Source organism: Hippoglossus stenolepis, chromosome 15 (genome assembly GCF_022539355.2).
Source record: "Hippoglossus stenolepis isolate QCI-W04-F060 chromosome 15, HSTE1.2, whole genome shotgun sequence".
NCBI classification, from domain to species: Eukaryota; Metazoa; Chordata; class Actinopteri; order Pleuronectiformes; family Pleuronectidae; genus Hippoglossus; species Hippoglossus stenolepis.
Genome location: NC_061497.1, coordinates 490,272 through 511,266, shown reverse-complemented (window position 1 = coordinate 511,266; position 20,995 = coordinate 490,272). Strand labels below are relative to the sequence as shown.

At 40.6% G+C, this 20,995-nt stretch overlaps 1 protein-coding gene across 2 annotated transcripts in view; it reads right to left on the bottom strand.

The window, feature by feature from the left end:
• cblb (Cbl proto-oncogene B, E3 ubiquitin protein ligase) overlaps positions 1-20,995 on the bottom strand; it is a 50,434-nt gene that overhangs the window by 18,766 nt on the left and 10,673 nt on the right. For both annotated transcript variants that reach the window (XM_035179522.2, XM_035179520.2), the window contains exons 4-9: positions 16,331-16,477; positions 11,172-11,328; positions 8,236-8,357; positions 3,159-3,296; positions 877-964; positions 35-166 (exon numbers count right to left, since the gene is read on the bottom strand). In XM_035179522.2, the coding sequence (XP_035035413.1) occupies positions 35-166; positions 877-964; positions 3,159-3,296; positions 8,236-8,357; positions 11,172-11,328; positions 16,331-16,477 (784 nt within the window). The remainder of the gene's footprint in view (positions 1-34; positions 167-876; positions 965-3,158; positions 3,297-8,235; positions 8,358-11,171; positions 11,329-16,330; positions 16,478-20,995) is intronic.

Here is a 20,995-nt window from a genome sequence, read left to right as displayed (position 1 = left end):
AAATCACATTATGCTGTGTGGATTATTTCTTTACCTGCCAAGCTGTAAGACAGGAAGTGCACATCAGGTGACCACAAGGTTCGATTTTGACATCTTTGTCGTTCTCAGCGCAGATCTTACAAAGCTGGAAGGTGGAGCCCATTTCGCAGTAGAGCTCATACTGTTCCTGTGTAGGCAGAGCAAACTCCTGTTAGTCATCACTTGATACAGGGATCAAAATATACATATCTAGATTATTCATCTATTTGATCTCAATTAAAGTCAAATCTGTTAAACAAATCACATGACAATTTCCATTTTACCAATATGTTAAATGACCCCGTTTGGATGAAGCAATACACACTTCTCAAACTGTCCTCAAATAAGAGATTCACAGCCACAAAAAACAGCCAATCATTTTCTCTGCACATGTTATTGTAGGAGTTTGCATAAAGTAAGACTTTAACATCTATTACCCACTCAGCCTGACTAGGTGAATATTTCACTACCTGTGCTTTCACTGGTTGTTTTCAAACCGGAAATATGTGCTGACAATCAAGCTTCAGCCTCGCTATGCACAACAATCAGTTTCTGAATAAATCGAAATAAATCAGAAAGCCACGCAGTCGTACAATGATGCATCATGTAATAGCAGATGTTATGCAGTTATATACTTGTTCTTGACATTTGGAGTTCGGATTGACTGGAGCTGCGAGTCACTTTTTTTTAAACACACCCACACATATCACATGATGTAAATGGCCTGACACATTTTACATTAGGTTTGATTCTTTTTAGTGAACATTTTCGACACTTAAATGTCATAAAAAAGATTGAGCTTCTGGCTTTGTGTCACAAAAAATCCGTGACCATGTGTTCACAAACACACAAACCCACTTGTGTGACTTTGATGTGATCATGAGGCGTCGGCTCACATAAACCAGTGAGGTCAGGATTGTAACTGCGACCATCAGGGAACAAGTAGCTGCAAATGAAGAAAGACGTTTTAGCGAGACAGCAGATACAAACACACATAAAGATATTTGCTGAAAACATTTGGATCAAACTCATGTCTTTTGGCAATTTCTCTGGGATGCTTTTCACTTACTGCACTAAAGGGATTATTAGCTCTGATAGTCCAGACATGTGAAAAAGTAAATAACATAAAATAACAGGATGTAAATTAACTGATTCAAATTATAGGAGATGTTCATTTCAAAACTTTGAAATTAAATAGCATATGAGTTAGTAGTAGTATATTTGCATTGGATTAAAAAGTAAAACGTGGCCATGAGTAATTTTACCAAACTGCAGAAACTCTTCTCCACTTCAAGACAATTTCACAGATTAATTCATTTACAAGCCTTGATATAACCAGACTGACATTTGAAAGAGCAACTAATACAAACTTCACCTCCCCTACAGTTGCTGGGGCGCCTGCTCGATCAAAAACAGAGGTGCTTCAAAGAGGATCACCCCCAACCCCCTCTCCCCCTCGCCCCTCCTCTGGACTTCACACAAAACCCAGCGATGCGTGAACAACCTCAGCCAGCCAGACTGACGACTGGGGCAAACGAGATGCCACACATTAAATGGAAGGAAGCATGTTTGATTAGTCTGGGGGCTGTTAGATGATCAGGTATGGCACAAACAGATGGTCTTATAGAATGACTAGAAGCTCCAGGACACGCTCTTGTCCAAATAAAAAGATTCATCTATTTCAGGCCTGTTTACATTTTTTACATGGCCTGAAAGACTGCCTGTAAATCAGGCTGGTATGTGTGTGATGCATACACGCACACACACACACACACACACACACACACACACACACACATATACCACTCGACTCACACTCGTGCACTCACACACACAGCACGGTGAGAGCAGAGACGCTGCAGAGACACAGTGAATTAGGTGAAGTGATGTTGTTGACAACAGTAACGCTTCATCTGTTCTACACACAGTCTGCAGGGGACAGGATTTACATAAACACAGACATGTGTTGCTAAGGTAATTAGCCAATTATTATCGCGACCCTAGTTTGTCATGAATCTGTTTAAACTCTGGTGAACTTATATACTGTCTGAGACATCCAGCCCCTCCCCCCTCTAACAGTGGCACCTGTAGACAGAGACACAGCAGCTGGGGAGCGAGGACAGAGGAGGGACTGATACTAATGTCTCAGGTCCCTCCTCTAGAAACACTATTTGTTGTCATGTCAGATTATACAAATCATGTTTTATAAAGTGAATAGGATGTAATGGAACTTCCTGCATATGATCACCATGCTTCTACAGATCATTTAATAATAATAACTCTAACCTTCTCAAAAATCCATGGCAAAAATGAATGAACTAATATAAAAGGTATTCAATTCAGTTCCATTTTAAGTGCCAAATCATTACATAATAAGGTCAAGACCGTAAAATATATAGAGAAAACCACGAGTTCCTACAATGAGCAGCACTGTGAGGGAGGGGGAAGGGGGGGGATCAGACAGGATATGGAAAAGTGAGATGAGAATTTTGAGGCACTATGTTCATTTAAGATGTATGTGGTTTTAGTACTTTTGATGTTTTTTGGGCAACGTGGAACAGGGAGTCAAACTTAACACAAAGATGAAGTGATGAAGCGTGCTCCAAGGTCAAGCAGTTGATGCTCAGACCGAGGGTAAAAACTAGATCGAATGTGGTTATGGGTCGGACCCGTCACATGTTGGACTAAATCTATATTTTATCCATGTTTACATTTGGTTTATCTTGTCACTGTGGATCACCGTGTCCTGCTTTGCGTGAAACAAAGTGAATGATCAATTTAATTTTTTATTTGAAAAAACACTACATGTTAACAATCAAGTAGAAAAGATCAGTGTGTACGAAGGAACCGTGGCATTAGAATGAGAGGCACCAAATTTGGGCTTTTATGGCCTAACATTTTCTTCAGGGAGCCTGGCTCTTGCAAGTTAAATAGAGATGAACTAGGCAGTGGCTTTCAGAAAAGTTAGGTCCTCCAGAAGGTCTGCGCTGAGACATTTAAGGACCATGCAAATAGCTGATCATTTCTCATTTGTGTGCAGCTCATACACATGTGGATACTTCAGCACAACTTGCAATATGTGAACAGAGAGTGAGCTAGAAAGGAAGAGTGTGTGTTTGAGTGTATGATGGGATACATACAAGCCCTCCCTGTAGCCATCGATGAGGGCCTGGAACAGTGGCTTGTTGTGGGGGATGGTTTGCAGTATGTTCCCATCATTAGTCACATAACCGATGGCCCACTGGCCCAGCCGAGTACAACTCAGTCTGAAGATGTAACTGTAAGAGATGGAGGGAGGACAGATCAACATGGTTCACAAGCTGCAAAACAATCAGTGCATCCATTTCTGGATGAAAACTTGATTTACTTTCAAGTATAAAAATTTGTTTTCAAATAAATGTAAAGTATAACATCCTTGTGTAAATTTGCATTTTTAAAGCACAACTACACAGTATCAACTCATGCTCTATTCCACAGTAATTCTTTCATCATTACACATGATTATATACATTCTCATTTTGTGTCTTGTATTTGTTCTTTTTATCCATTGTATTCTTCTTTACATGTTACTTTTTGAGTTTACTACTGATACTGTATAAAAACTCATAGTATTTCAGTGTATTATAATTTTTTTATTAGATTTATTCCTCTGTAGTACAATAGTACCCGGCTTTGTATAAAATGCTTCGTATTCAGCCTGGGAGCTGCTTTCCTTTCAAGTTATCATTTGCTCACTTATCAGATATTGCATTTAGGCTCAAAAACTCAACATACTGTACAGTCATGTATTCTGGTGTCTTAGCATTGATCCCTCTGTCACTAGAGATAATGTTTGCTAAGCATGTTCGAAGTTCTAGTTTGTGATCGCTCTTCTCAAAGTTCGTCACAGCAAATATGTCAAGGTCTCAACAAGATCCCTCATTATTCGTATGATTACATGCAGAGACCACAGCGTGAACAACAGACAGGTTGAGCTGCACCAACCGCTTCCTCAGGAGGCACTGTTTGTGTGTGTGTGGGGTCCAGGTATTACTCATGTTGTGGGGACCTTAATCTGTTTACACCGTCACATTAAGGTAACTGGTCTCCCTATGGGGACAAAGAGTAAATCCCTGTAATGTAAATCATTGAATTTTCAGGTGGAGACATGTTTTAGGTTAAGGTTAGGTTTAGGTTAGGGTGAGGCAAGTAGTTACCATGGTTAAAGTTAGAGTAAGTCTCCTGGAAATCAATGTTAGTCAATGTAATGTCCTCTGAAGTCATGGAGACACGACTGTGTGCGTGTGCGTGTGCGTGTGTGTGTGTGTGTGTGTGTGTGTGTATAAGTGTGAGCAACACTGACCTTATGTGATCAACTTCATTTGAGTGACAACTGAAGAGGATTACAACTCAAACACTTCAACAACTGACAAATGAGGCAATAAAGAAAAAAAATTTATGTGAAATGGCAACTTTGAACTTTTTAGCTTTGCCTCTTATATATAAAGCTGAACAGGATCGATCAATGGTGCTTTTGCTGCATTGTTTAAGCCTCATCAAAGAGCGGTTTCTTTGTTCAACTCACAACTGAATACAAAGGAAATATGTGAAAAGAATTTACAGAGGAAGACTTGTAAATGCAGTCCAGCAAGAAAACTGGACTTGGAGCGAGACTTGACGACAGCATGATCCCACCTCCAACCACAACAAAGCCACTGAGCCAAATACAGTGTGAGGACACACGTTACATTGAGATATGATCAGTAAATCCTGAGGTGACTTTTCACTGGATCTGTAGGATCTGACTCATCCAAGTGATTGCATAGAAGTGCATTTTTGCATGTGTGTAGGTGTGGTTGTGGTTGTGTGTTTGAGTGTGTCTGAGTGAGTTGAAGTGGTAACATGTAGCAGCTCATCTGAAATGACTGCCTCCGCCCACACAGCTGTGTGTGTCTGTGTGTGTTTGTTCCACTGTTGGTTCATAACAATGGTATTTGCGTGATTCACTCTGAGATCTGCCCCCCTCACATTTGCATACTCAGACACTCAACAACCCCATCCACATTCCCTTACAGACAGACACACGTTGTTGTGTCCTGTCATTATCTGCTCCATGTTATCACACAAGAGGGGGTCAGGCCTACACCAGCCACTTGTAATAAATTAGCAGTGTTCCTAAAGGTATTTTCTTGAGCTGCATTCTTCTTCCCCACCAGTAACTTGACACGTTGACATAAAACCCCTCAGCATTGGCACCACATCAAACACAGCTTGTCAGCATTTGTGCCAGCACATGCCACACACACATACATACATACACAGACGCACGCACAAACTGTGTCTATTATTCTTTTTGAGAATGCTGTGATGCAATGAGTTTGAATTTAAGACAGGATATCTAAGACAGGATATCCTTCGATGAAAAAGATTTCTGCTGTCTGTTTAAGGGATCATTTACACTCTGATGCTGTCATACGGTTGGAAACAAAGGTATGACTTGTTCTGTGAATATATAAGAAGATTTAGGAAGGTAACTCAGATTGTGACTCAGACGTGTGACAGTAAAGGATGACATTCATGACATACATAATCCCAATGGAAATTCAGAAACATTCAATATTTCTGACTGATATTTTCCGGAACAGCTTCAAACATGATCACATTAATAAATTAGATCAGTGAGGGTTCATGAGGTATTTCTCTCACAGCTCTGCTAGAAAAGAATTTCGACACTTTTAGATAAATGAGAATTTATCAATGTGAACAGCAAAGCAGAATCTGATCCAATTCAGGCCTTTGCGCACTGGATACATTTTTTCACGTGATTAATTCATACATTATTATTATTTTCTAACTTGTACCCAGCCAATGCAAGCATTCACTTCAGTGATGTAATTTCACTAAGCGAACCTTCATTGCTGATCTCAGCCCCCTGTAGGGCTGTAATGGTACACAAAAATCACGGTTCAGTACGTACCTCGGTTTTGAGGTCACGGTTCGGTACGTTTTCGGTACGGTAGAAACAAGCAAAAGAAAATATTAAACTGATTGTTTATTTCTTTTTATTCAACCCTGGTAAGCTATGGCTGTGTCTTTCTTTCCTACGTAATTTTTACAAAGTAAAATACAAAGTAAACATTCATAAATAAAAATAATAATAATAATAAAAAATGAACTGAACTAAAACTGCACAGTTATTGTATCGTATGATTAACATGATCAAATACATGTATTTTTACTTGTCCACATTGTTTGCAGAGGGTGGCCCTGCTGGCACTAACAATTTCTCCGCTGTGGAGAACACTCTCACGCTAGGACAGTTAGGGTTAGGGTTCCGCAATGTCGGCTTTTGTACGATCTACTTGTCTTTGTCCATTGTCATTATTGTTGACTGTGAAACTGAAGTGCTCCCACACAGCGGAGTTAAATGATGAGGTAGGGTCTTCACACTGTGGTCGCTAAGACCACCAGCCGACAGCACATCCGGTCCTTCGCTAAAGTTGTCCCTTGGAATTTGAGACGCACACAAATAAGTTCCGCACGTGGACTTGCTCAGTTGTTCGATACATGTACGTACCGAACCAAAAGGACCGTACCGAAAAATGTTGGTGAAAGGTTGCCCACCTAATTGAAAATTACAGTTATTCCATAGCGGGGATGTTTGATGTAATAGACGTTTTAAACCCATCATCTCCTCTGCTTTTGTCCCTACCTTTAGAGTTTGTTATTATGCTCCCGTATCGTGTGTCTGTGCCCTGTGCCTGTATACTGTGTCAAGTCTTCAAGTCTGTGTGGCTTAATATAGCTCACCATGGGACTCTGGATTTGCCAAACAAAGGCTGAATATGTAGTTTCTACCTTTCCAGAGCCTATAAGGGAATTTTTATTTGTGTGACGTCATCCCAGTGCAGAGTCCATGAGCCAAGAGGAAACCCACAGACAGCACGAGTACGAGAAACACGACTGACCTTCTGCAGTCAGCCACACAATATGGAAGTGAATACAAAAATTTGAAAACCTTTCTGGCTCATGCACTATAGGCAAAAAATATGAATTCATATGACAAGATGCCCTCATTGAGTTCCGCTTTGGGTTGACATAATCCTAATTGGATAACTAACACTAAAGTAGAAAACAGTCAACACTATACAATGTGTCGAGGCAGATGGCTGGACTATGACAGTCAGGCCCGAAAAGCTGTTTCCGTTTCTGCTGGCATGGGGTTCAGTCTCAACACTTCTTTAATCCCCCAGAGATCCTACATGCCCCAGAGACCACCGGAATTACCATCCCACCAGGCGGTGGAGGAAGAGGAAACAGAAGCGGGGTAAGCGAGCCGGGCTACACGCTAAGCTAAAGGCTAACCCGTACAGACCAATGCTCCAATGTCTGTTCTTTGCCAACTCTTGGTCTCTTACAAACAAGATGGATAAGATTAGAATGAGAATTACGCCTCATTGTGTGACCATCATCACAGAGGCCTGGCTGAACAACCACATCCTGGACGTGGCGATCGCAGTAGCCAGCTGCTCTGTTTACAGAGTAGACCCAATGAGGGACTCTGAGAAGAGCAGTGGAGGAGGTGTGTGTCTTTACAGGGACAACAGCTGGTGCACAGCCGAAGACATTATATACAAACACTGCTGCCCAGACCTCACGGTAAGGTGCAGACTCCTTCCAAAACAAATGCAAATGCTGGCTATACAAGGTGTTTGCGACAGGGGACAGTGGAAACACTACCGCTTTTGTCCACAGAGGCACCAATGTCAATGAAAATGAAAAGTTCCTTGTAGGGGCTTTAATTAAAGAGTTTTTCTCTCAGCAGTCGCCAAAATGCTTGCTTGTTGTATTATGTCAACTACCGTGAGATAATGTATGTTATGATTTGGCACTATACAAATAATATGTAATTGATATGAATTATCCAATTTATGGTAATCAAACTAGTCTAACTTTTGGCAAATGTTTAATTGCAAAAAATTGCACATGACACATGCATTTGTGAGAAAATAAAATAAGTACAATATAATGTCATATTAACTAAACATAGCTATAGCTAGGGTGGAGTTAAAAGACATCAGCCATCATTGACAGCAGGCAGACAAGATATCAATTGCACATTTTTGGACGGTGTCTTGAGAAGGTCAATTATGTAAAGTTACAGAAACTGATTCAGCCCTAAACCACTCTAATCTTAGGTAGTGTTAGGTACTTGAAATACCCACTCAGTAACCATACCTTCCAGGCTTGTTGATGTACTTGTGCAGTCGGGCTTTGACTTCATCATAGGTAAGGAAGGCCATGTACCCGGGGTGTGTCACTGCTAGGAAATTCCAGTTTCTCAGAATTGATCCCCATGGCTGAAAAAAGACCACCCAGAGTTGTTAAAACAAAACAAATTATTAGACATTCTACATATATTGTTAATATGCTCAACATCAAGTGATAAAGTGTAGGTTAACTTGGCTGCATCTGAATTCTCTTGGTGTCACCAAACAGGAAAAACAAAGTGAATGTACGAGAGAGAAAATGCTTAGGCTGAGGTCTCTGATGTCCAGCCAGCTCCACAACTAAGAGCATGGGAAGCAGCTTGTGCACTGCAACTCACTGTGTTCGGCTTTGTTTACTGCTGGTTTGAGGTTTTCTGCAGGACAGAGTTATACAGATGCCAAAATGGTTGACGTAGAAGAGAACTAGCAAATATTATGCTGAGGGGAGGAGTCAGTTTACTCGACTGCTCAGCAGCAAAGATGATCTGTGAAACAAATGTGTTATCAACAAGACATTAATGTGTAACTTGATATGCACCTATAAAAGAGACACTTCACAACACAACACAAAGACAGGAGAACAAAAAATGTGTATGTCTATCTTTTAATGACACAGTGTTTTTTTCCATCCTGTGTAACAACCACACTTCCGGCTTAAAGCAACACTATAACCTTTACTGAGCAACAGCTTCCTGTACAGCCAATAATAGTAATTCATTTCATCGAGCTCTTAGCTCATTAACAGAAAACTAAACCTCTATCCATCTCTTGTCTGGAACTCTAACTGCACCAAAATGAAATGTGGCCAAACTTCTATACTGCTCATGATTCCTGCCTTCATGAGCAAAGCCAGGTGTGTTTGCTCTAACAAACACACCAACCTCTATGTAGAATTCTTGATATTCTTTTTTTACGTTTCCTCACTGAATATCAGAGACAAACACGGTTTAACCTACAGTTAATTACTCTTGAACTTGCTGGGTATGATTCTAGTAGTTTAAGCCACTATCTATCAATCAGTAACCCACTTTCACCATTCTCCTCCTACAAGTCAGTGTATTAATGATTTTGAGGCTTATTTTATTTGAAGGTAAATGAGATGCATAATGTTGCTGAAATCCCAAATCCAGAAATTCTGCCTCTTAAAAAAAGAACATTGGTATTGATAGAGAAGCGGTGTACATCAGATCCCTGAATTAAGAGCATGAAGATTGTGTTGGAGGGGATCAGTGGGGCTGCCAGCTGGCTCCATGTGGTGCCACGTCATTCACCTCCATGCAGCCTGTTAGCTGAGCTCACCAGGGACAATAATCTGCTGCCCAAACTGTATAGGTGGTTTGGCAAATGAATTACTGGCCTTTGGGCTGAGAAGGCAATGGAGCAAGCCCTAACCACTCTGTGAGTTTGTTGATCTGAGCGGTACACTGGAGAGTGGCCCTGCCCAAAGAGGCAGTCGACAGCCAAATGGAAAAATACACTTAACTATTGAGTGGGACACAGTCAGACTGGAAAGCAAGCAAAACACTGTTCTGTCATTCATTGGTTCCATCACACATTTTGTACATTTTCATGACGGTAAAAACAGTTTCCACAGTCAATAGCTTAAGTAATTAAGCATAAGACCTGCCCAACCTTTCAAATCTTTTTTATTCTTTGTTCTCTGATCCCTCGCTTGTCTCCACCAGGATTCCCAAGCAGTGAGTCAACAGGCCAGGGACATGAGGCTGACCACAGGGGACTAACATACACGTTACACCAGCCTTGAAGTGGCTTCCCAGGTAACTACTACCTACCACTGTATTTGCTTCAGCACACTGACAGCCCATGGGTTCATGAAAAGTCAAAAAGCGATAAATCAGAGGTTTCAGTTTGTTTTTAACCTCTTAAAAGCAACACATGCTGACAAAATCAGTCTAGTATTCACATGCTTATTTTTCATGCTCGGAGTAAACATGCAAAGTACAAAGGTTGTGCCAAAGTAAAGCATCGCTTTGAGGCCTCACCGCCCACACACCATCTTGAAGCCACATGGGCCTGTAATCTGGCAACAGAAGGGAGCTAAAGCCACAGAGAGTACTTCCACAAATTTCAAAGAGGAACAAAAATAGAACTGAAAATATGCAACAGCAAAATGGTTTCTATATTTATTTTTCTCATTTGCTGTTAATTCTCTGCATCAATATGTTTCTGTGTCACCCTGTTGCAGTTGGCTTAAGACTGTGATACCGTCCATAGTTTCAAGAATACATTCAACATCCATATGTATGAGAAATGGTTTATTTCAGTTTAAGGTAATACTACTTTTCAGCAAAAATAAACTAGCTAGGAAGAATCCTTGAACAGATATGGCCATCCCCATCCTGTCTTCAAGATAAAGCCACCGCTATGTCTGCAGCGTCCACCTCTGCCATCTTTGAAACTTCCTATCATACGAGCAGACCCGGTAAAAGCACAGTTTGGAGAAGGGAACACCTGCAGATGTGTCAACACAAGTAATAACAACACCAGCCTTTTCAAGCATCCTTTTGTTTTAATGCTTTCTGTTTCTGGTTTATCCTCGGGGGTCTCAGAAAGGATTACTCCAGAATGACATAGCTGGCTCGTCTCCCTGTTTTAAATGTGGCACTTGTGGGAGTCATTTCTTGCAGCAATCTGGCTGACTGGGTTGTTATGTCGCATCAAAGGAAGATATAAAATACAAATCTGACTAGAACAGATCCAAAACACTTTTTATTTTCTTTTTTGCAAGAATCATTCACAAAAAAGATGTGTACAAAAGTAAAAACAAACTAGAGGCACTGCATACAAATGTCAAAACCTGTTGTACCCTGTTGTATGGAACCAAGAGTAAAGCACATGTGCATGTGTGAAAAAGATTTGAATCACAGTTATGTTTTGACCAACCTGGAAAAGACGTGTGAAGATGTCAAACTCAAACACAGAAATGTAGTCGTTGCAGGTGAGATCGATGGTGGATTTGAGGGCCATGGCTTCCAGGCCCGAGCTGATGGGATGCAGTTCGTGAAGGCACTGTCGGAAGACTTTCCATGGCACTATTGTCCTGAAAAAGAGCAACAAGTCCAATAATAAAATCACGGATACAAGCAGCTTGTGTTATAACTGGTGTTTTATCAAATATCATCAAATACATCCATTAGCTATACCCACATATCTGGGAGTCGTGAGGAGGCTGGAGCCAATCCCAGCTGACTTTGGGCTACTAATGGGTTACACAGGTCACCAGCCTATCACAGGGCAGCTTTTGGATTTTGTTTTCTAACTATGTATCTTTATTTAGTAAAATGTATATTTGAGAATACAATAGAAGGTCTACAAAAAGACACATGATACAACAGCTCACAGCTCATGTGTGAAGATTCATAAGACGGAGTAAATGATTTTCAGATAACACAGAGTAAAAAAACTGATGGCCTCAACCATGACTGGTAGAAATGTACACTTTTCATTTGATGGTGTCTTGATAAAGAAATGTATCTGTTTGTGATATTGTTTGCTGCTAAATGTCAAACACCAGATGTTTGTGGTCACTGCCGTCACCTACACTGCAAAAGCAAACTTGTTTTGCAAGAAATATAATTGCAGGCTGGATTAACTTCAGTGGCAACATATTTTCTGAATGAATGAAGTGTTACATTTAGTAACAGCAGCAGTCACAAGGAGGGGGATGAACAAAGCTTCGTTTTTTTGCTAATGAACAGAATTAAAAGGGTGGCTGTGGCTCACAGTGGTTTGTCCACTGACCATTAGGTCAGTGGTTTGAGCGTCCATTCTGCATTCCAAAGTGTCCTCAGGCAAAATGCTGAACACTACATTTTTCCCTGTGTAATAGAGAAAGCATTGTATAAAAAAGAATGGGTGTGAATAGGCAAATAGGACTTTTACTGTAAAGTACTTTGGTTTACGTCGATCAAGAAGGTTATGTTTTCAGTTGCCTTTGTTGGTTAGTTCGGAGGATTAAGCAAAAACTACTGGACGGATTACCACGAAACTTGGTGGAACTATCAGGGGGCGGATCAAGGACTCTTTTCTTCACTTTCTTAACATTGCAAGATAGGGCATTTTGATTGATTTAATGAGAATAATTTATAGATGTTGATGAAAAAAAGTCTGGCATATTTAGAGGACTGATATCTATATGTGTGTCCAATTTGGTGCAACTTGGCCCATTCTAGTTACCTCCACCAAGGAGGTTATGTTTTTGTCTGTTTGTTTGTTTATTTATTAACACATTTTGTGGAGGGGTAGGCCATGACCCAAGGAAGATCCCATTCAATTTTGGTGCAGATCGGTATCAGGGGGCAGATAAAGGATTTTTTAAAACTTTTTTCGACATTGTGAGATCGAGAGTTTTTCTGTATTTAAATTTATTTCTCAGAGAATAATTCATGGACTTTGATGAAAAAAGTCAGGTATGTATAGTGAAACCAATCTGTGTGTGATGAGTGTGGAAATACTGTATGTCTCATCTGAAAGTCCTCCAACTATGGATGCATTCTACAGTTGAATACATAAACATCCCTCCTAAAAGGTACACCCTACTTCATATAACTCCCATTATAAAAAATATTTTAATAGTATTGTTGCATTACTGGTGGAAAACTACATACAACTAGTACTGGCCATCAAATCTTAAGATATTGGAGTCCCACTAAATTGAACATGTTAAAATGTATATAAATTATTATTATTATTATTATTATTAATCTAATTTTTATTATTATTATTGTTTTTGTTGTTGTTGTTGTTAACAACCCGTCTGACAGTGGTTGAATACAACAATTACACAACTGTTCTATGTCTCCTCTTGTCACCCAGTGTTTGCTTATTGGGGGAACTGTTCGGTTTCTCTCTATTATATTGTTAGTTCTCTGTAAAGTGCCTTGAGATGATATAGGTTGTGATTTGACACAATAAAATAGAAATGCACAGCTTGCAAGGCAATGTGGTGATATAACAATAGTTCCAGAGCTACCAGCTGCAACAGCAAAAAGATAAAACTGAGCAGAGAAGGAGGGAGATAACAGGGAAAAGAGACAGCAGAAGGACAGCAATATATTAACCCAACAAAATACAGCACAGTTGAATGCTTCATGACCTCTGAGTTTAACAAAATGCCTTTTGATAGTAATCAAGGCTGTAATAAAAGCAAGGCAGGGCTGATGGGAACATCACTTTCTGGTTCAACGCATGGCTGCCCACTTTAATATTCACTTGCCTGTACACATTAGCCTCACATACCCAGTGCTGTGTCTGACAACGCCTGACTGGAACACACAGACTTAGAATCATTAGTTTCATTTTGCTGCTGTATTAAGTTGCATATTTTAGCTGTACTCCTATTATTCCTTCTAATTAAAACTGTGTATACTACACCATATACTGACATCACACACAAGGAATCCATTGATCTAAGGGACATATGTGACATAAGTAATGTACATAGATCATTTACTGAAGCAGGCTGCGCTGAGTCTGGGACATCTGTGACTGAGTGATGCATTATGACCTTGGTTGGTTGTGAGGTGGGAAACTGAGCCCCTGGCAAGGTCATAAAGGTTACAGGTCTCCTGACAAGATTTGACAAACATCCACAAGTAAGTTAATGTTGATGGTGAAATGTAGTGTGACCCGAGAGCTCAGCACCCTGCAACTTAACAAAACATGCAAATAAACAAAACTCATCCAAATGGAGAAAACATCTTTCTCAATTTGACAACACATGCTTGGCATTAAGAAAAAGCACTGGAAATACTCTCAACAACACACAACGCAACCAAATACTGACAAGACTGCAAAGTCTTTCCAGGGGACACTCAAAACCTCATGGGGATACCAGTTGAAGTTGGCTTATTGTATGATTCATATATTTTGACAGATAAATGCTGTTAACCTGGTCTTAGCCCCGCAAGCAAATTTAAGTACTCGGACAAAATACACTTAATTAGTTGGGAACCAGGCTAGTGTCATGTAACTTCACAACTCACAAACCATGGCAACAGCAAGCATGTCTCAGCCGTGCTCATCACTTTTGAGTCTCCTGTAAACACTTGCTTTGTGTTGTGAGTATTTGGTTGTGTTGCGAGTATTTGCAGTGCATGTGTTGTCAAATGGATGGAGATGTTTTCTGTTTCATGCGTTTTGCCTATTTGCATGTGTTTTCTGAAGTTATAGAGCATTGAGCTCTTAGAGCCACTGAAGAAATCTCTTCTTTTCACACATTTCCTCTGTGGCCTAATTTAAATCAAGTTGTCTATTTATTATTTTACTCTTGAATTATTTGATGGCATGAAATTGTGATCAGTGGCTAGTTGTGCATTCTGTTATGTGAGAAAATGATGTGGGACTGTAGGTAGGACATATACCTGAATCATTTCATAAAGCAACATAGAGAAGTGTCGCTTTACTAAGGAAATTCAGTATATTGATTGTTGACTCCTCCTTCATTAAATCTGACACTTTTCTAAATGATCAAATGGTTCTTCAGGGGTTATATGTGAGCTGAATGATCACCAGTGAAATACAGCTGATGAGAGCAGTACAGCTCTTAATGCTTGTAAAGATTTATTAATACATTCAATAGAAGGACGACATAATATAAGGGCCTGTGAAACCCTGATATGCACCTTGAAAATGAATTTTATTTTCCCAAATATAGTACCATGTATAGTCATTTGGCAAGGCACTGAAGAAGTGAGATCTGCATTGAAATGACTGTCATTTAACAAAGCACGAAATGTGATGCTGCTAAATGCAGCTGTATAGGCTCATATTGGCACAAAAAATAAAGAGGTCATGTCCTTATCACAGGTAGGTCAGACAAAGGTCAAAGCTGTGTGTGTGTGTGTGTGTGTGTGTGTGTGTGTGTGTGTGTGTGTGTGTGTGTGTGTGTATTTGTGTGTCCATGATTGCTATGTGGGATGAAAAGAGTAAAAGAAAACGAGGAGCTAATACATCCATGTGATTATAATACTAAGATTATAAAGTCCTTCATGTGTAAATGGACTGTTATGTAGCACTTTTCTATCACACACCCTTCACACACTGCAAGCACAGAAGTCAGGGCTAATTTGGGGATAGTCCAGATGACATTTCAGAGTGCAGACTGGCTGCAGGTCTGTGTGTGATAAATAGAATTAAGCCATGTAGACAAACGTACATGTGCACTTCTGACTCCTGCCACACAGGGCTGGATGCATGTCTACGTATGCTTGTTTCAGTATCCTCTGCACACGAGTGACTCTTAGAAGGCAGTTTTTACCTTTTCTGTTTCCCACAGCATCAAATGGGTGAAATATATGTAAATGACAATAACATAAAACAGCAATGCTGCACAGAGCAAGTAAGCTAGCTCGCAAGCAAAATGTTGGTGTTCTCAAAGGGTTTGAAAACCTGGCAAACAGTGTTGTTCCACATCTACATTGCTATCACCGAGTCCATCCTCACATCATCCATCACTGTCTGGTAAAGCTCAGCAGACAAGTAGGACATTAAGCGACTGCATCAATTACTCGGCCAAGAAGATCTCAGGCTTCAAGCTGCCACTTTTGATCAGCTGCACTTCACCTTGGTGAAGCAGCGTGCAGAGAAGATCACCTGCAACCCTTCCCACCCTGGCCATTGAAATTCTTTCCTCAACAAAACACAGGAAAGTGGGGACCCAAAAAAAGTCACCACAAGCTGACACAGGAACAGCTTCTTTCCAGAAGCAGGTTGTTCAGCAGGTGAACTGTACAGGTGATAACTGAACTGTACTGTGTCATCCAACCAGGCATTACAATTCATACAGATAAAAATAGATAAAGCAACAATCATGATACTAAGTGAATGTTGTTTACACTGTATTGGGGTAACATCCAAGCATTTCTCCCTCATATCATTATATTGAGAAACCGATATCATGATGGTTATATCTGAACCATCATGAAAAAGATCATATCCTGGATATTAAAAACCAGGAAACATCATCTCCCTATCACAAAATGAATCTATCAGAAATAAAAGCACCAACTCAGAGCTGCAAGCTAAGATGGGGTGAAGCTTACTTTTCTCCAAAAAATCTCCTCCAGAAGTCAGCGGCATCAGCCTTGGTGATCCTGAACATGTCCCCATGGAACTGTCCTCCAGGGAAGATGGCTTTGATTTCAGCCAACATGTGACTGAAGATCAGAGACAGCTTGGTCAGGTTCCTCCTGCAGAGAAGAGGTGAGAAAACAGAGGAAACAGTTGGTGCACCTAAAATGCTTGACAGACACCATATGGAAATTATTTGACCAAAACCTTGTTGACTTCAGGCTTACTGGAAACAGATCTTTCACACACTGTCCCAACACAATATGCAGTTCTTCAAAGTGCAGAGATGATTTAATGTGGTGTTAATGGATGATACCGAACTTCTTTGGTACCCTGAGACTCCAGAAGTGTTTTGTGGACTCAAAAACTTCACCCACCTCTCCATCAGCATAGTGGTGAGAAGATAATGAGTGAATTTTCATTTATGGGCGAACTATGCCACACAAACACATTCATACAGCAATGCCCAGGGACACAACATGCATGGGGAACGGAGTTGCCAGGATTAAAACCCCCAACCTTCCAATAAAGACAAAGAATAGAATGAATTCTCCCCGGAAACATCACTGAAATAAATCTATAAATTGTCGCCATTGCTAATGTCATTAAGAGCATTAAACTGGCAGTGGTGGAGCCTTAATATTTGACTTTGTACACCACTTTGTGAGACAAATCTTTTCAAAAGTTACTTGGGATTTTCCATTCCATTTCCAGTCGGTCTACACAATCTAAAAAATGTTAATTTGCATTTAAATTGCATGAACAACACAGAGTTGAGCAATGCCACAGAGAGAAATAATCAGAAGGACTTGAATCCTCAGAACGGTACAGTTAAAGACTTTTCCCACACAAGTCATACTTTGATGTGGTATTAGGGAGAGAGTTGTGAGATTAGTGCTAAAATAACTCAGATGTGGACAGTGGAGTTTAAGCTTACAGCGGTCAAATGTAAGTTTGTAAATCCTGAAGGAGGTAAGGAAGGACAGTCGAGGAGGGATTCTTTTGCTTGTTCTTTGTGAAGTGCTGGTGATTCTCTCTCTCCCCTGGGATGGGGACTTGTCTCCAGCTCCCCAAGAGATTAGACTGTAGGCTCGAAAACATTCCAGGGTAGCACATATTCACAAACACATTAGATGAGGTGACTTTGCCCAAGGTGTGACTGTGAGGGACAAATACAGCACACTGGCTGTGGGGTGCTGATAAGAAGCTTTGAGTGTGTGTGTGTATCTGTGTATCTGTGTTTGTCTGTGTGTGCATACGTGTGGGTGTGAGGTAAGTGAGTGAGGGAGAGAGAGAGAGAGAGAGAGAGAGAGAGAGAGAGAGAGAGAGAGAGAGAGAGAGAGAGTAGGACAGCACATCATCCAAACTTTTAATTATTCCTTCAAACCAGCACAGAACAAGCCAGGTTTTGTTTTGTTTTTCACACCATTTGTTCACTTGTGAAAAAAGGTTTACTTTTGTTGACAGAAGAAACAGATGACCGACACATTCTATAGGTTGAAACTTAACTAGCACAATATTTTATATACTGTATATATTATGTGTGTGTGTGTTTGTGTGTGTGTATGTGTGTATGAGTATGTAGAGTGACTACACGACAAGTTAGAAAGCTCTTTTCATACCAGCTAATTAAGAAACAGAATAATGCAGCATGAGCACCTTTTAAAGTCACTGTTCATATAAAATACTTTTTGGGGGTGGTTAATTCCGGGTAATGCTCAGTATACTCGAGAATATTTAGTTATATCAGCACGTAAACAAAACCCACACAGTGAGTTTATGTTGTAGTCCTTCTGGTTTATGATGTCATATTTTTCATATCTAATGTGAATCAGTCTCAAGTGAAAAGTGCCATTGAAAGCAGCCCCTTGCAGTGGCAGCATCTAGTTATGGTATGGTGAAGAACGTCACCTGTAAGTATACATATACAGCCAGGTTTTCTCATAAACTCTTCAAAGAACTTTCATGTCAAGTCACATAATTACAGGAAGAGGAAGAGCTACTGACAGCCACAGTGTGAGGGTTTGAGATGCATCCACAACATTTCTCACTGCATTGTGGCATCATGCAGCACAAAAAGGCCTTCAGAGCGACATAAGGTGTCAGAATGCATTTATTCTCCAGATCAACCTGTCTTTAGTACACACTGGACTGCTGACTCATGCTGAATGAGCTGAAATGCAGCAAAGTACTCTGTATAGTTTTCTGTTTAATACATCTAGATGGCAGGAATGATTTATTTATCATTGCAATGTGTTCAACCAGCAAACCTCGATCAATCTCAGTGCTGTTTGGGTCAAATTATTTACGGTACAATATATCAGATGCTGTATGCTTTTTGTCCTTGAGCATGCACACACAGTTTGCAGGTACATAGCATATCTGGCAATGATACACACTCCAGTCTGTGTGTGTGTGTGTGTGTGTGTGTGTGTGTGTGCGCGCGCGCGCGCGCGCGCTCTTGCACCAACAAAGCCAAACCCGTCTCAATAATTTCACGCTCTTCCAGTCACCATTAGGCCTCTAATCAACCATGGACCAGCCAAAAACTCTCCGCTGGGATGCAGAGGGAAAGGCTGCAGAGGCTTAGACAATGGTTCTGACTGGAACTCAATTTCCAGCCTCTTTATGGAGGAGGGCTCAGCTCCTAAACACACAAAGACAAATAGCAATATGCATTCTGAGCTGTATGATGCATTGCAATAATTTTGGATGTACCGCATTTCTACAAGATTGCTGCATCACCAGAATTCACTGCGACACATGCCTTTTCCATCCTGTTACTGGACACAGAGTGCAGAGTGTATATTTAAGCCCTTTGCAGTAACATTTCACAAGGTTTGCTTCGTTAGTCTTCTCCGTGTGTCCTTGTCATGCTCTTTGCCATTTGACTGGTTGTGTAATCTGGCTCTTTTGACAAGCGCCCCAGGAAAGCCAGCCCCTTCACTAGGGCTAATGTACTCAGATAGTGTGGAACAGGGTGGCCAGAAACTGTTGGCTCACTAACACCTAATTGTTAGCGATAATCTTTCGACAGCTCTGTTGTGTGCTTAATATCCAACCCATCGACAGAATGAAATCAAATAGGTTCTCATCCACCAGATTTTTCACAAAACAAATCACATCTCTGCCTCCTTTGAAATCAAGTAAAATCCTACAGTGAAGCACTCGGACTTGCTTACACCGGCCTACATGATACCACACCATATTGGTGACACCTGCACTCATGCTGTTCAACTGCTCACGGTCTCTATTCCTACTGGCTTACTTTCACCTGAACGATGTCACAGACTGTTGAGGAGAGTATTTAGGGATACATTTATCATAACAGACCTACAACAAATATGTTAATATAGTATATTATATATGTCAAATGCTTGATCTACAAGCATTTGTCCCATTTCTGGTAAATGGTCTATATATTGTCTGTGTGTGTATATATATATATATTTGTATAGAGGAGAAGGGTGGATTTAAATCATGCTGTATGGGATTGGAGATATCCCATGAGAATGAGGCCTTGAGGTTAAAGTTCGGTGCTGGGGGTGTGTGGGGGGTAAAAGGGTCCTTAATACAAGGTTTGGACCTGATTACAACTTACATACTTTAATCCAAAAGGGGTCAGTCTTGTTTTCCTACATGAGTGTGTCTTTGGGTTTGGCTGTGCTTGTGCAGCTGACAGCAGAGATACATCGAGAGTAGAGTGGCCATGAGGGACTGTATTGGCTTCATAAATGAACCATTAGACAGATGAGATGACTATCAGATCCCCTTCTTCCTCATCTGCTGCTGCTGATGCCCCACTGAATATGACAAAAGCTGGTAAAGAGGAAGTGGGGGACAAACAACTGCGATGAGGGTGAGATGAAGAGGTTTTCGAAATAGTTTGGGAAAGGAAAAAAAACACTTCAGGTCAAAGCAGAGAGATAAAATAGAAATTAGAAGGGACAGGCACGAAGTCAGCAGTCACTGATTTAATTGTTTCTAAGGACTGTTATTAGCATCAATTATTTAGGAAAATCATTCTCCAGTGAAAAAGAGCCACAGAACACTTTCCATTAAGACAGAGAGAGGGAGGATGAGCTCTTAAAAGCAATTCGTTCGACACAAAGAGAAAAACAGCTGAACATCAATCAAAGGTACTAAAAAGCCACAAAGTGAAGGAATGGTCTCCCATTCCTTCACTTTGTGGCTAAACCAGAAGAGTTTGTGTTCATGAACATTTCCCTTTGTAGCCCATCCATGGTGACGCTGAATCTCAGATTTCATAATAGGTAGATAACGAGGAGGAAATCATAAGCCTTTTTTTCAGACATGACCTGCGGGCAAAATCAGGAGAATTGGCTACGGAGTTTTCCCAGAGTTTGTCTTTCACACATGCACAACACACTCACTGCACAGACGTGTTCACAACAGCAACAAATCTTCTGCATTATCCAGGTGAGAGGTGGAGCAGCCGGGCGCAGCTGACAGAGACAGGAAGTGACATGTTAACTCCGCTGTGGAGGTCACGTGATATTCTTCACACAGACACTGGTGTCGGCTCTTATCACCACAAACTCTCTTGACATCTTCGGCGGTGTCTTCTGCATGTGTGACACCACTTTTTCACGGGGAGATATTTGTTTATTTTTGTT